The 13,450-nt window shown below is 46.4% G+C and overlaps 1 protein-coding gene across 3 annotated transcripts in view; it reads left to right on the top strand.

The window, feature by feature from the left end:
- CPPED1 (calcineurin like phosphoesterase domain containing 1) overlaps positions 1-13,450 on the top strand; it is a 111,112-nt gene that overhangs the window by 13,400 nt on the left and 84,262 nt on the right. For all 3 annotated transcript variants that reach the window (XM_030300979.1, XM_030300982.1, XM_030300980.1), the window contains exon 2: positions 4,922-5,140. In XM_030300979.1, the coding sequence (XP_030156839.1) occupies positions 4,922-5,140 (219 nt within the window). The remainder of the gene's footprint in view (positions 1-4,921; positions 5,141-13,450) is intronic.

Here is a 13,450-nt window from a genome sequence, read left to right as displayed (position 1 = left end):
ACAGAAACTGAGATAATGAATGTGTAGTTTCAGACTACTACATCTGTGCTCATTTGTTACAATAGCATCAGCTTCTACACCAGCTTTTCGAATTTGTTACACAAATTAACATTGAAAAACTTCAGTTCCCCGTGGACATTCTTATTTATATTCAGGTGTTTTAGTTAAATACATACATGTTTTATGATGTATTAACAGTAAGTACCCTATAGACATTACTAGAAGGTTGTGTCAGATGTTTCTGAAGATTATAGTCTTGTTTGGTACCACCTAGGTCAAGTATGAGGTCTTAGTTTAATCAACTCGCTTTATTCTTTAATGCATTCATTCTACAAATACTCAAAATTTGACCTTGGCCTTATCATACTCACCAATTAGGGTCCCTGACTGCATTCTTTTATCGATTTTGGAAATTACCTGAGCTGGACACACAGGGACCTAAAAATGAATTGCAAAATATGCAAAAACAATAATAATTCCCCCAAGCCATTATTTCAGTAGAGGGAAACAAAAATCACTTTGCACCTGTTTCTGATCAAACACATTTAGGCAGTTCAACCTATTAGTTACAGGTCAGTGCTTCTCAAACTTGGACTTGCATACAGATCACGTGGAGATTTGTTAAAATGCAGACTCTGCCTCAGTAGGCAGTGGGCCTGGGATGGGCTTGAGAGGCTGTCTTTCCAGCAGGCTCACAGGTGCTGATGCTGAGGTGTAGGCCCAGCCCCGCCTTTCACGCCCAGTGTGGCATGCTTCATGGAGCTCTCCTGTCGTATGCGCCTTCTCTCTCTCCCTCAGCCTCCACTTCCGGCACTTGTGCTCCTCTCGGGGCGTGGGGGGCTATCAGGCATTTCAGTACATCTGACCTTCTGTGGCTCGAACTGCCAGAACAGTGTTTTCGGGGAGTCTAAAGAGAGAAGCTGGACTGTGCCAGGTCCAGACCTCTGCCCCGCAGGGGATGGTGCGGCAAGCTCTCCCTGGCTCTTGTAGGTGTCACCTGATACCTGTGCCCGCCCCTGGGTGTGACTGTAGACTTCGGCCACATCACATCGTTTAAGGCAAGTGTTGTTAAGCATTCAGATTCGTAATAAAAATCTGTCCCTGGTGAGGGATGGGGGAGTTATAAATTTATACCTTGTTACATAGTGAGCTGTCATCATTTCAGGTCAGATCTATTTATTTTGTACCTTGTCCTCATAAAGTTGAGAGTCTAAGATTTTACTAAGTAAACAAATAATAATGGAAGATTTGTTCTAATATCTCCAAGGACCTTTGAGATGATGACTGTTTTGTTGTAGGAAACTATATTTGTTAAGACGTTTGCTGTAGAAAACTGTGTATAAATTCTGTTGGTTACAGAATATTGGTTTATGCACCAGCCTTGGGGTGACGATCCCCTCCCTGATCTGGTTCTGATTCATCTGTCCAGTTTAAACAACTCTGCAGTCTGCCTCAGACACAGGAATGTAGCTAAAAGCATTCAGTGTGAAAAGGTTATTATTCAAGGAAAATAAATGATTGATGCTAACAATTAACTTTAAAACACAAATGGGAATCTCATTTTTTTTTTCATGACCCCAGCCTTCACCTCTTGAAGAGAAGTCTTGCTGACTCTGTGTCTTTAATGCCTGATCCCTCAGGATCTGTTACTACTTTGTAGCAGATGTCCCTGAAACTTGGCAGCTTGAAACCACAAATTTTCATTGTCCTCTCACAGTTTCCATGTGGAATCGGGGCACTGCCCGGCCGAATGGATCCTTCTGCAGCAGGGTCTCCCCCAGCATTCGCGCATGGTGTCAGCTGGGGCTGTGGTCTCATCTGACGGCCCGACTAAGGGAGAATCCCTTTTTCCCAGTTCACTCACGTGCTTATTCGCAGGATTCCAGTCCTTTGGGTTGTTGCATGGAGGGCCTCTGTTCTCCATGGGCTGTTGCCTCAGTTCCTTACTATGTTGGCTTCTGCATAGGGCGAGTCACTGTGTGACAGCCTTTTTCATGCAGGGCGAGGGCTCTGAGAGAAAGCAAGAGAGAATGAGCAAGATGGAAGTCATGGTCTTTTTCTAGCCTACTCCCTCCCTCCCTCTCTCTCCCCTTCTCTCTCTGCCTCCCTCCCTCTGTCTCTCCCTCCCTCTCTCTGTCCCTCCCTCCCTCACTCTCTCCCTCTCCCTCTCTCTCTCTCTTTTTAGCCATTTTTATTGAGGCATGGTTGACCTGTAAAAAGCTGTATATGTTTAATGTGTACAACAGTCCCCAAGAGTTTGGGGATAAGTACACATCTGTGGAACCATCACTACCATCAGGGTCATAAACATACTCATCTCCTCCCAAAACCTGTATAATCTTTATTATTATTATTATCATTACCTTTATTACCTTTTATTACCTTTAACCACTTTATTACCTTTATTATTATTGTTATTATTACTTGTGTGTATGCTAAGAGTACTTCACATAGATTCTACCTTTGTAGCAAATTTTAAGTATATAGTACAGTATTATTAGCTGAGGGCATGATGCTGTGCAGTAAGTGTACAAGACTTCTTTATCTTGTCGAACTAGAACTTTGTACCCTTTGGCCATCACCTCCCCCATTTCCCCTAACCCTCAGCCCCTGGCGTCCACCATTCTACTCTCTGCTTCTATGAGTTTGTATTAGAAGCCACATATGAGTGAGATCAGACCGTATTTGTCTTTCTTTGGCTGACTTATATCAGCTAGCATAATGCCCTCTAGGTCCATCCATATTATTTCAAGTGGCAGGATTTCCTTCTTTTTTAAGACTGAACAATAGCACATCGTACATATATACCACATTTTATTTATCCGTCCGTCCATTGAGGTACATTTAGATTGTTTCCCTATCTTGGTATCACCTAATCCCTGAAGGGACATCCCTTCGCGGTGTTCTGCTTATTAGAACAAAGTCACAGTTGAGGGGATTGCACAGGGACGTGACTGGCACAACGTGGGGATCTTTGGGACCTTCTTGGAGTCTTTCTGCCGCACGTAGTAAGGGCTCAATAAATACAAGTTCACATCATCTGTAGTGCCAGATAGCCATCCTTAGCAATGAGATGCATGCCTCAGGGCTTCATGCAGCCCTTGTTCAGATGGAGTTCAAGTTGGTTGTGACTTGCTCGAGCAGTTAACCACCCGAGCTGTAGGTCCGGAACTCGTGGGGTGACTTTGCACACACAGTTTGTTCTATAAGTAAGCGTGGGCAGTTCGCACGCTTGCGTCTTTAAGTTCTGGTAAAGAAATTGAGGAGGGAGGGTGGCCTAACGCCGGAGGTCTACTGTAGGATGACAGCAGGCCAGTGTGGTGGGCTGGAGGGTGGCTGCGGAATTCGGAAAGGTTGGACTGGCGCTTTGCCACTGAGATCTCAGCCTGGATGTGGCACGTTAGAGAGAGGCCTTCCCTGTGTGCCCAGTTGGAATTAGCCATTGCTTCTCACGCCACCTTCCTAGTCCTGGCATTCTGGCTCCCTTCCCTGCTCACTTCTTTGTCCGTCGTCTTTGTCCCCCGTGCGGACTGAGCCCCGGGAGAGCAGGGGGCTCGGCTGTCTGGGTCCAGACGTGTATTGTCGCCACCACGTGTGGGGCCTGGCAAACAGTTGACTCTCGGTGAACACTTACCGAATAAATGAATGTGCCGAACCCACAGATGTGAACTGACTCTAAGGAATTTTTTGGAAGTTGTAATATCTTCATGACTTCCACAGGAAATGCCGCTTACTCAGTTCACGTGCAAGATGCACTAATTTGTTAAAAAGAAGAAAACGGTCTGAAGGTGGTGGGGTCGTTTTGTCCCTGCCACGGATCGCTGGTGGCCGTTAGGCAAGCTGTGGCACGTCTCTGGGCCACAGCCTCCTCAGAGGGTAAAAACAGGGGCTGCAGATTGGGGCTCTTCACGCTGCTCTGCGCTCGGACCCAGCTCAGGCTCAGGAGCTCTGGTTTTCAACACTGGTCTACCGTGTAAGGTTTGGTTCGAAGAAAGGGTGGAAAGGGTGCTGTCACCAGGAAAAAGAAAAGCTGGACACCCACAGGGATTCCATGCCCACTAATGGCCCTTCCTGCTCCGCAAAACCAGGTGCCCAGTGCAGTTCTTTGGTCTGATAAGGGTGGGCACCTGTGGCCCACGAAGCTTGGGATCAGCAGAACCAGCAGGAAGGGCAAGCCTAATCCTTTTGGTGCAGGTGACGTAGCACCCTTTCCAAGAACATGAAGAATCCCCTCTTCCTTCCTTTCTCCCTGCTTCCCCCCCACCCCCCAGCCTCACACCTCGTTTAAGCCCGCATCGTGCTGCCTTTGAAATGTTAGCATCGATTTTTTTTTTTTTTTCTTTTTTTCTCGTTGACTAACTCATTTCGAGATTTCATTTCTGGCACTGCATCTCCTGCCAGATCGCCAGAGCTTCCAAGCTCCAAGTTTTATAATTAAAATTCTGTCACATCCCCCGAAACAGTGCAAATTGTGCCATTAAGCCTGGCATAAAAGATTTGCAAGCACTTCACCTAGTAATTTAAATATAATACTTCTGGCAGCTTTCAATTTCTGGTATTTTTAATTCTAATTAAAAAACTATTATTGAACGTTAATATCCTCTGTACGGCGTGCTGTTGTGCCTCTGTGCTCCATCTTGGCCGGCTAGTTTTAAACAAACAGCTTGGCTGGGTGGCTGTTGCTGCCCACGTGGTTTTTCCTGGCCTTTGGGAATCACCAGGTCCCAGGCATAATTAGTATAAATCAAAATCCTCTAGACTATGACAGGAAAATGGTATGTTTGAACAGCAGCTTATTAAAATGACCTACTTAATTTAAGAAAAATATTGTATCCACTTGCACGATAACCTGGATGCTTTCCCTGACAGATTTTATAATATTTCTTCCCTCTCCCTCCCCCGCCCCCTTCGTTTTTACAAGAAAAGGAAAGGGAATGGAAAGGCCCATTCTACTTCATCCAAGGCGCAGACCCACAGTTCGGGCTCATGAAGGCCTGGTCCACCGGGAACTGTGACAGCGGCGGTGACGAGTGGGGGCAGGAGATCCGTCTAACTGAGCAAGCTGTTCAGGCCGTCAACAAGTTGAAGCCCAGACCCAGATTCTTTGTTCTCTGCGGGGACCTCATCCACGCCATGCCAGGTAAGACTGGCACGGGGCCTGGGGCCTCCTCTGCTTCCTCTGGTCCTGAGTGCATTTGGGCAGAGGAACAGATTTCTCTTGAAGAGACGTCTTTATTCAGGAATGGCTCACTCCTTCCCTCCATGGCTATTGGAGGGAGTATCCTTGAACATCAGAAAATGCACGCTCATTTTATATTTAGAATTTGGCGAGATTGATCGCCGTAATTAGGCAGAGCTACAGTTCTGATGATCTGAGCTTACTATGAAAAATGGAACAGATTCCCATGTGTCACCTTTATTTCCAGGGGACAAACTTGAACTGCTTCCAGATACCATATCCATAAATGTAACCTTCTTCTCTTGTTTCTCCTCTTCTGACACTTTAATTTCTCCTGTATTTGTTAGTGCTTTTTCATTTGCAAGTGACAGAAATCTAACATAAACTGGAGAGAGCAAGCAGAAGTGGGACAGGGACACAGACAGTGGGAGACACAGAATCCGAAGCAGGCTCCAGGCTCCACGCTGTCAACACAGAGCCCGACATGGGACTCGAACCCACAAACTGTGAGATCGTGACCTGAGCTGAAATCAGAGGCTTAACCGACTGAGCCACCCCGGCAGTGCCCCTATGTTTTTAAACATGTGTGTTCATTTATGGGACTCTGAAGTCCAGGGGCCTGTCTGGGCTTCAGGTAGAGGATCCATGGCTGGATCTAGAAGCTTAGAGTTTGTGATCGGGACTTGGTTTCTGTTGCTCAGCCCTGCTTTCCTCTGGGTTGATTTCATTTTTAGGCAGGCTGTCTCTAGGTAGTGGTCCCTGGGAGCTCCTACCAGAAACCATAAGAGAAAGAAAATGCCTCATTCTTGGTGGTCCAATCAAAGTCCCAGACCGGCACTCATCCTTCATCCTGCTCTTATGGCCCCTTGAAACCAGGGTGTGGGCTCATTTCCACTGCAGCAGTGTGGTCTGCAGAGCAGGATGGTTCCGCACGAGAAAAGTGAGATCGAATATAAGAAACAACAGGTGCCTTCTAGAAGTCTCTTGCGTTTTGTTTCTTCTTCTGATACCTTCTCTCCCAGGCAAGAATAAAGTCCAGTGAGCAAGTACAAGCAGGTGGAACCTCCACCTGCCCATCAGAGAGGTGACGTGCACTCCCATGTCCACTGTTAGTGGAACAGCGGTCTCTGCTTTTGGAGCAGCAGTGGCTTGAAGACCATTGCAGAAAACACTGCAGTGGCCACACGTTTGCTTTGGCTAATGCCATCTTGTAAACCAGGACTCTGGGTCCTGATGTGATTTCCAGTGCCTTTACAAGCTGAGGCACTCTACAATTAGGCTGGGTTGTATTCATTTCTCAAGGTTCCCTTGTCTAGCAGCCAGCCTATCGAGAACAATCCCAAAGTAAAGACGTGAGGATGGAAAAAGGGCTGCCCGGAATCACTCTCCCCAAGTCCAGTGAGTGTAATGAGCAGGAGGAACCCTCAGAACTCCCCTCATTCTCTGTTTACACATATTTTATGCAAAATCATGAATGTGGACATGCCCATGTCATTGGATGGAACCCAAGGGCGGTCATCCCCGGAGAATCAGCCTGTCCTGCTATTGGGCTTATACAGAGGCGGCAAGGTGGGAAGGAAGGAAAGTAAGGCAGTGGATAGAGACCTGAACTAGGGTGGATGCCAGCTCCACACCTGCCACTGATGTGCTGGGTAAACTTGGACCAGTCCCCTTACCTTCTCTGGGCCTCCGTTTCTGAGCCCATCAGTGCAATAAGCATTCAAAACCTCGACCTTGTAGGGCTTCACCACATGGGGGCAGGTGCAGGGGGTGGACATCTCAGCAGCTTGGAGCAGAAGCACATTCACACTCGGTCACCCTTGGTGACCACAGGATGCCCCAGTCTCGAAAGGAGTTAGAAATCAGAGTAGGACCCAGAGTCTTGGTTGACAAGGTAAAATCACGGTAATGTGCCAGTTGACCAGATTAATGCTGCTTCCCGATGGTCTGATGTGCTGTTAGCTGGGCGCTTTGGCATCATTTGGCCCGTGTGCACTGTAGCATCAGCTAGATCTCCCATTCTGGACCATCCAGTGAGCAAAGTTCTGCTTTTCCTGGACAGTTGAAGGTCGGATTCCAAATCTACTGTTTTTATGTGCAGCGATTTCTTTTCTTTGCAAATAGAAATGTTACAGGACTCACTAGAATTATATAGCATGTTTTCGTAGATGTTTACCAACTTGTTCCGAATTACATTAATGTGTTACAGTCGTATTTCAAAATAAGATTTAAAATAAAAGCTCTCGGGGCGCCTGGGTGGCGCAGTCGGTTAAGCGTCCGACTTCAGCTCAGGTCACGATCTCGCGGTCCGGGAGTTCGAGCCCCGCGTCGGGCTCTGGGCTGATGGCTCGGAGCCTGGAGCCTGTTTCCGATTCTGTGTCTCCCTCTCTCTCTGCCCCTCCCCCGTTCATGCTCTGTCTCTCTCTGTCCCCAAAATAAATAAAAACGTTGAAAAAAAAAATTTAAAATAAAAGCTCTCCGTGCAATCTCATTGCTGCTTCAATGAAATATACTGAGCATAGTAAATTAAAAGATACGTTTTTTATGCTCAACTTTTCCCGTTGGTCAGAAGACCTTGTAAACGTGAACTGGCAATCTTTTGAGCACATATTTTATATGCAGTGTGACCCGAGCAGAATTTGTATCTGTTCTGAAGAGTTGGACTGTTTTGGATGCTTGTAACTGAGCCAGTGGAGGGACTGTAACTGTTTTGAATATTGTGGTCGGAGATTAAGCAGAACGTTTTAAAGCTAGTTACCATTTTTTAATATGCAATTAGCGGTTTCCTCCTCATTTAGCTCATATGCAGGGGCAGACACTAGAAAAGTAATTATTTGCTTTGACTGCTTAGCACATTGTTAATTATCAGATGCATATATTAATAGGCAAATAAAATCAGAAAGCATACTTTTAATTCTACCATAAATAATATCTTGGGCCAAGTAGTTTTAAGTTCAAACTGGAGCAAAAGAACTTTATGAATAATGCTTGTTCTAATGAAAGTCATAATGCACTTTTCCATTATAAATATTCATCATGGGGCATCTGAGTGGCTCAGTCGGTTAAGCGTCAGACTTCTGCTCAGGTCACGATCTCGCGGTCCGTGGGTTCGAACCCCGCGTCGGGCTCTGTGCTGACAGCTCGGAGCCTGGAGCCTGCTTCGGGTTCTGTGTCTCCCTGTCTCTCTGCCCCTCCCCCGCTCACGCTCTGTCTCTCTCTGTCTCTCAAAAATGAATAAACGTTAAAAAAAAAATATTCATCATAATATTTGTTCACCTACACATACTCAGCGTGTACACACTGAGTGCCAGTTACAGTGCCAGATGCTGTGGATAGAATGGTTGCAGATGAGCGAGCAGCCCTTCTGTGGAGCGTAGAGTCTGATAAAGGAAGTGCAAAAGGAAGGACGGTGCCAGGGCCTGCAGGGAAAGCCTAAGAAATGCAGGACAAAGTCCAGGTAGTTTTGAAAGACATGTTTTCACTCTGCAGATGTCTTTTTGGTTACGTTGGTATTTTCTTATTTTATGAAGCTTCTCAGTGGCGAACGCATTATCAGTAGCAAATGGACATTTGTGCTCTTGAGACCACTGATTTTCGGTCCATCACGCTGAAGCCCAGGGTACTTTGTTTGGTCGCCCTGATGTGCAGGCTCTGACCCCCTGATGCTGTCCGTGGGAACCTTGCTCGGTTTCGGCAGTCATGTGAGGAATCGACAGGTGGAATGTGATGATGCCATTCGAGTACAGGGGGTCCTTTCAGCCTGTAGAACAGTTTGTTATTAATGTGTGTGTCTGGCTTGTTGATTAAAAATTGCCACAACCAAACAAAACAGATAGTGTGGAACAAATTCTTCCCTGGATATAAAGGCTCCTTGAAGGGTTCTTTGTATATGGTCCTCTGCTTTGGGCCGCTGTTACGTGATTTCACGTCCGTGAATGATTCGGCCTCTGGAAATCCTGCAAACGTAAAGCGAGGCAAGCCCGCACTAGCCTTATTCCAGTACGAGGTGTGTGAGTTTTGTGTGGCTGCTGTAACAAACTCCTGCAAGCTCAGTGGCTTGGAACAACACACAATGATTGTCCTGCAGTCCTGGAGGTCCGAGGTCTAGAAGCCCTGGGTCTGCAGCGCTGTGGCCTTCGACAGGCTTCAGCTTCTGGAGGCTGCCCACCTTTCTTGGGTCATGGCCATTTCCATCTTCACAGCCAGCAGCATAGCGTTTTCTCTCTTCTCTGACCTTTGATTCATCCTCTTCTATTTTTTTTTTTTAATTTGAGAGAGAGAGAGAGAGAGAGAGAGAGAGAGCAAGGGATGGCAGAGAGAGAGAGACGGAGAGAAAATATCTCAAGCAGACTCCATGAGCACAGAGCTGGACATGGGGCTTGATCCGATGACCCTCTGAGCATGACCTGAGCTGAAATCAAGAGTCAGATTCTCTGAGCCACCCAGGCGCCTGTCATATTCTCTCCCTTAAACCTAACCCTCCTGCTTCTTTCTTATAAACACCCTTGTGGTTATTGGCCTTCTCCAATAACCCAGGACCTCAAGATCTGATAAAGATCTCCAGCTCAAACTTTATCACATCTGCAAATTCCCTTCTTTCTGTGCAAGATAACACATTCACAGGTTCGGGGGATTGGGATGTGGACGTCTTTGGGGGCCACTGTTCAGCCTACCACACATGGGATGCAGTTCAGGGTATGTGCCAGGACCAGTGCTGCTAGCTGACCTATCCATTGGAGTCATGAAAGAAGGGTGTCGTTGCTATTTCCATGTGAACTGGTGGTCAAAACTGGCTCAGGGCAGTTAAGTACTTTTCCTGGGGTCTCTCAGCTTATAAGCAGGGGAGTCAGGATCTGACCCCAGTCCAGCTGTGTTCAAACCTCATGCACTTCACAGGGCAGCCTCCCTGCTCAAAGGGTGGTCCCCAGGATAGCAGTCAAGAGCTTGTTTGGAATGTAGAATTTCTGCCCCACCCAGATCTGATGAGATGGAACCGGCACTTTTAAGAGATCCCCAGGTCTTATTACTTATGGGCCGTAAAGTTTTGAGGCGTATTTGCTGGACAAAAATGCACCAGGCCCTGTGTGTTTTGCACTAGGTACAAATTTTGTGTGTACATTCGTGGTTTGTGGGCATTCCCTTCAACTGTTAAAGATAATGGTGCTTCACAAGGGGGCTGTCCCTACTTGAGCCTTCCCAAGCTAAGCCCTCACAGACAAATGTTTTAAGTTTGTGGGTTTTGCTTGGCTTCCTAAACACCATTTTGAGCAACTACAACAAAACAGAACTTGTCCAAAATATTCAGGAAAGCAGTCACCCATATATGCTTTACAAGGATTTGTATGCGGAATGGTTGGGAGAGTGAGGACGGGTTCTTTGATTGGGGTTATGTCCATGTGCCTAATCCCTTATGTGCTATTCCAAAGTCCAGAGAGCTCTGGAAACTAAGAGTTTTTCTGAAGTTTGAAAACTAACTCAATTGGCAGCAAAATCGACCTGAACTGACACGAGGATATTTATAGTCTTTCTTTATCCTACTTCGTGGGAATATTCATGTGTTTTGCCAGCAAAATATTACCATGCTCCATTACGGGGTGTTGCCTGAGATCCAGCTCGAGGGGTTATTTAATATGTGCCCCACGCCCAGTATTGCTGTTTTTAGAGTTTGAAAAACTCCAACCTTCAAAGCAGATCTGGCCCCTCGGGTTTAGGATAAGAACATAATGAATCTGCAATATTGATAAGTTTGGATTTATGGATGAAGAAGCCTTTCATCCCTAGAAACCGAAGGCTTTTTTCCATCCCTCCAATTTGACTTTCTCCCGAGGTAACTTCTGCACTCCCACTGCACGGTAAGCATCTCAGTTTCTAAGTTAAAATGATCCCAGGATCTCTCCTATTTAAATTTTGGGCACTATTTTTGTTGGGACCAAAGGGACTGAATATGAAAATGGAATTGAATTCAGAAATGACTCTGACAAATTGAAGGAGAGGATATGTGCACCGAGGTGATGTTTGCTATAGATAAGTGCAGAATAATCCACTTAGGTGGAAAAGTCTTAACTTCAAGGCAGAAAAGGGCTGGATGTCTGCAGATACGGCTGTAAAGGGCCAGAAAGTAAAGGAATGTGCAGAGTGGTGGTTAGGAATGGGGAGATGCTGTGGGAATGTAAACTAGAATTACTTGTGGACGGGACTGTGGTTTTCTGAAAAGATCCAAGTGAAACCTGAAAAAGGACTCAGTTTGGTAGCTCTTTGCCTTAAATGAGATGTGAACAGGCCAAGGTCCAGATAGGAGTCACCGCGGCCAAATGACCCCCAAGACACCTTTCCCAGTTGGAGATTTTAATTCCGTGATGAATGGATACAGTTGGGAAAGGAAGCGAAGATGGAGTGCTTTGGTGCGCCGGATGTCAGGCAGAGAATAAGCCGTGTGTCCTTTTGGCGTTCACGTAATCCAGGAGGGTTGGTGTTCTTTTTCCCCCAACGGGGCAGACACCAAACACATGAACGTAATTCTGGTACAAGACAGACTGTGATAAGCAAAGCCTCAGAGGAATTGAGAAACAAAGCCAGGAAGAGGCCTTATCACATCCCTGCGACCTCTACCAGTTCACCTTCCTCCAAGCTTCATTCTGAGATCCTATGGGGCAGTTGCGGGGGGGGAGGGGTGTGTGTTTGTGTTGGTTGTGTGTTTTCATCCAGTACCCAAAGCTGTTGAGCGTGGCGAAGGTGTTCACTGAATGCAGGTCAAACGAATCACTCTGTTTCCAATAGTGCTTAGCAAGTGGTCAGCACGTGGGAGGCCCCCAGTACAAATTTCTGGATTAGACGAAAAGTCAGTTCGTTTATTTACCAGGTCTCTCCTGAGTGCTTACTTTGTGCAGGCAGTGTTCTAGGTGCTTGTGCTGCCTCAGCGAATACAACAGACAGAAGTCCTTGCTTGACCTAGAAATAAGGGGCACGGACACATGGAAACATGACATTCTTTTTTTTTTTTCCTTCTCATTCTGATCTTTTGTAGTATTCAAACTCGGGTTGATATGGATCTGTGTTATTATTTCATTAGATTATTAAATGATACAACTGATACATGAATATGATCCCTTTGTAAAGATTTAGCATCTTTGTCTAGAATCGACTGTGTAACGTCACCCAAGTCCTTCCCTTGGGGTCACCATATGTAAGATATATATATATATCTGTCTTATAAATGTCTTTATTCTGTGCATGTTGTTCTGTGACTTCCTTTTTCCCCTTCTCCCTACCTGGAAAATCCTTGTATGTTGCTACATAGAGGTTTATGTCGGGCTTTTAATAAGGGCATTGCCTTCCATGGATGAGATCTTGTAATTGGTTAATCCTCTCCCCTGGTCGGAACTAGGAGTGATAATCTCCTCCTGTTGGAGCTAATCTAAACAGTGCTGCCATTGGACATTCTCCTATACTGCAGGTCAGTTTTCCTTCAGGCTTGAAGTTGGGTGGATTGGCCGGGTTTGGGATCTGCTGTGGCATTTGCACGACCTGAACACCGGCCAGGTTGCTGCGTGCTTCCCCGAAGGACATCTCTCAGGGATTGACCCATACTTCCACGTTATCTCTTCTGTGCCACCAGCATCTCAGTCCCTCTTATACAAGCGGTAAGTCCCGGCAGTGCCCACCCCACCATGGCTACTCAGAAAGTTTCCATTGGACCAAAACCCTCTTGTCCCTATCACAGGATTTGTTGCTGCTGTGTTTTGAAAAACAGCTCCGTTAACTTAGGTGCATTTCCTCACCTGTGTGATTAGCCTTGAGTTTTTCATTTTAAGTGCCTACTCCGGCTCCAGGAAATGCTAAGATTTGAAGACGCTTTACCAAACAGCTTAACAGCCAGCAACATAAAAGGGGTCATACGAGAGCAAGGCAGTGCTCTGCCTGGGATGGCAAGTCCCCAGCCCCTGGCATGGGCATGGCTATGAGCCTCAGCCCTCCCAGCAGGTTGTGTGTGGCTGAATGCTGAGCAGTGGTAACCCAGAGCAATCAGCCAGCCCCGTGGCTCCCTAGATCCTTCACATCCATTATGAGCCTGTTAAAGCATCTAGGCAATCAGCGACAATACCTTCCTTCTGCCAAGGCTGATTGAAAGTGGTTTGAACTAATTTACCTAATATTACTAATTAGGGAGCTTGGAGCATTACTTGAAAAGTTGTTTCTGATTAGGTGTGTGATCAGCAGTAGCATTGCTGGCAGCCGTGATTGTCCCCTCCCCCAGCCCCCAGCACGAGGTGT

Source organism: Lynx canadensis, chromosome E3 (assembly GCF_007474595.2).
Source record: "Lynx canadensis isolate LIC74 chromosome E3, mLynCan4.pri.v2, whole genome shotgun sequence".
Taxonomy (NCBI): Eukaryota; Metazoa; Chordata; class Mammalia; order Carnivora; family Felidae; genus Lynx; species Lynx canadensis.
This window is presented reverse-complemented; position numbering and strand designations above follow the sequence as displayed.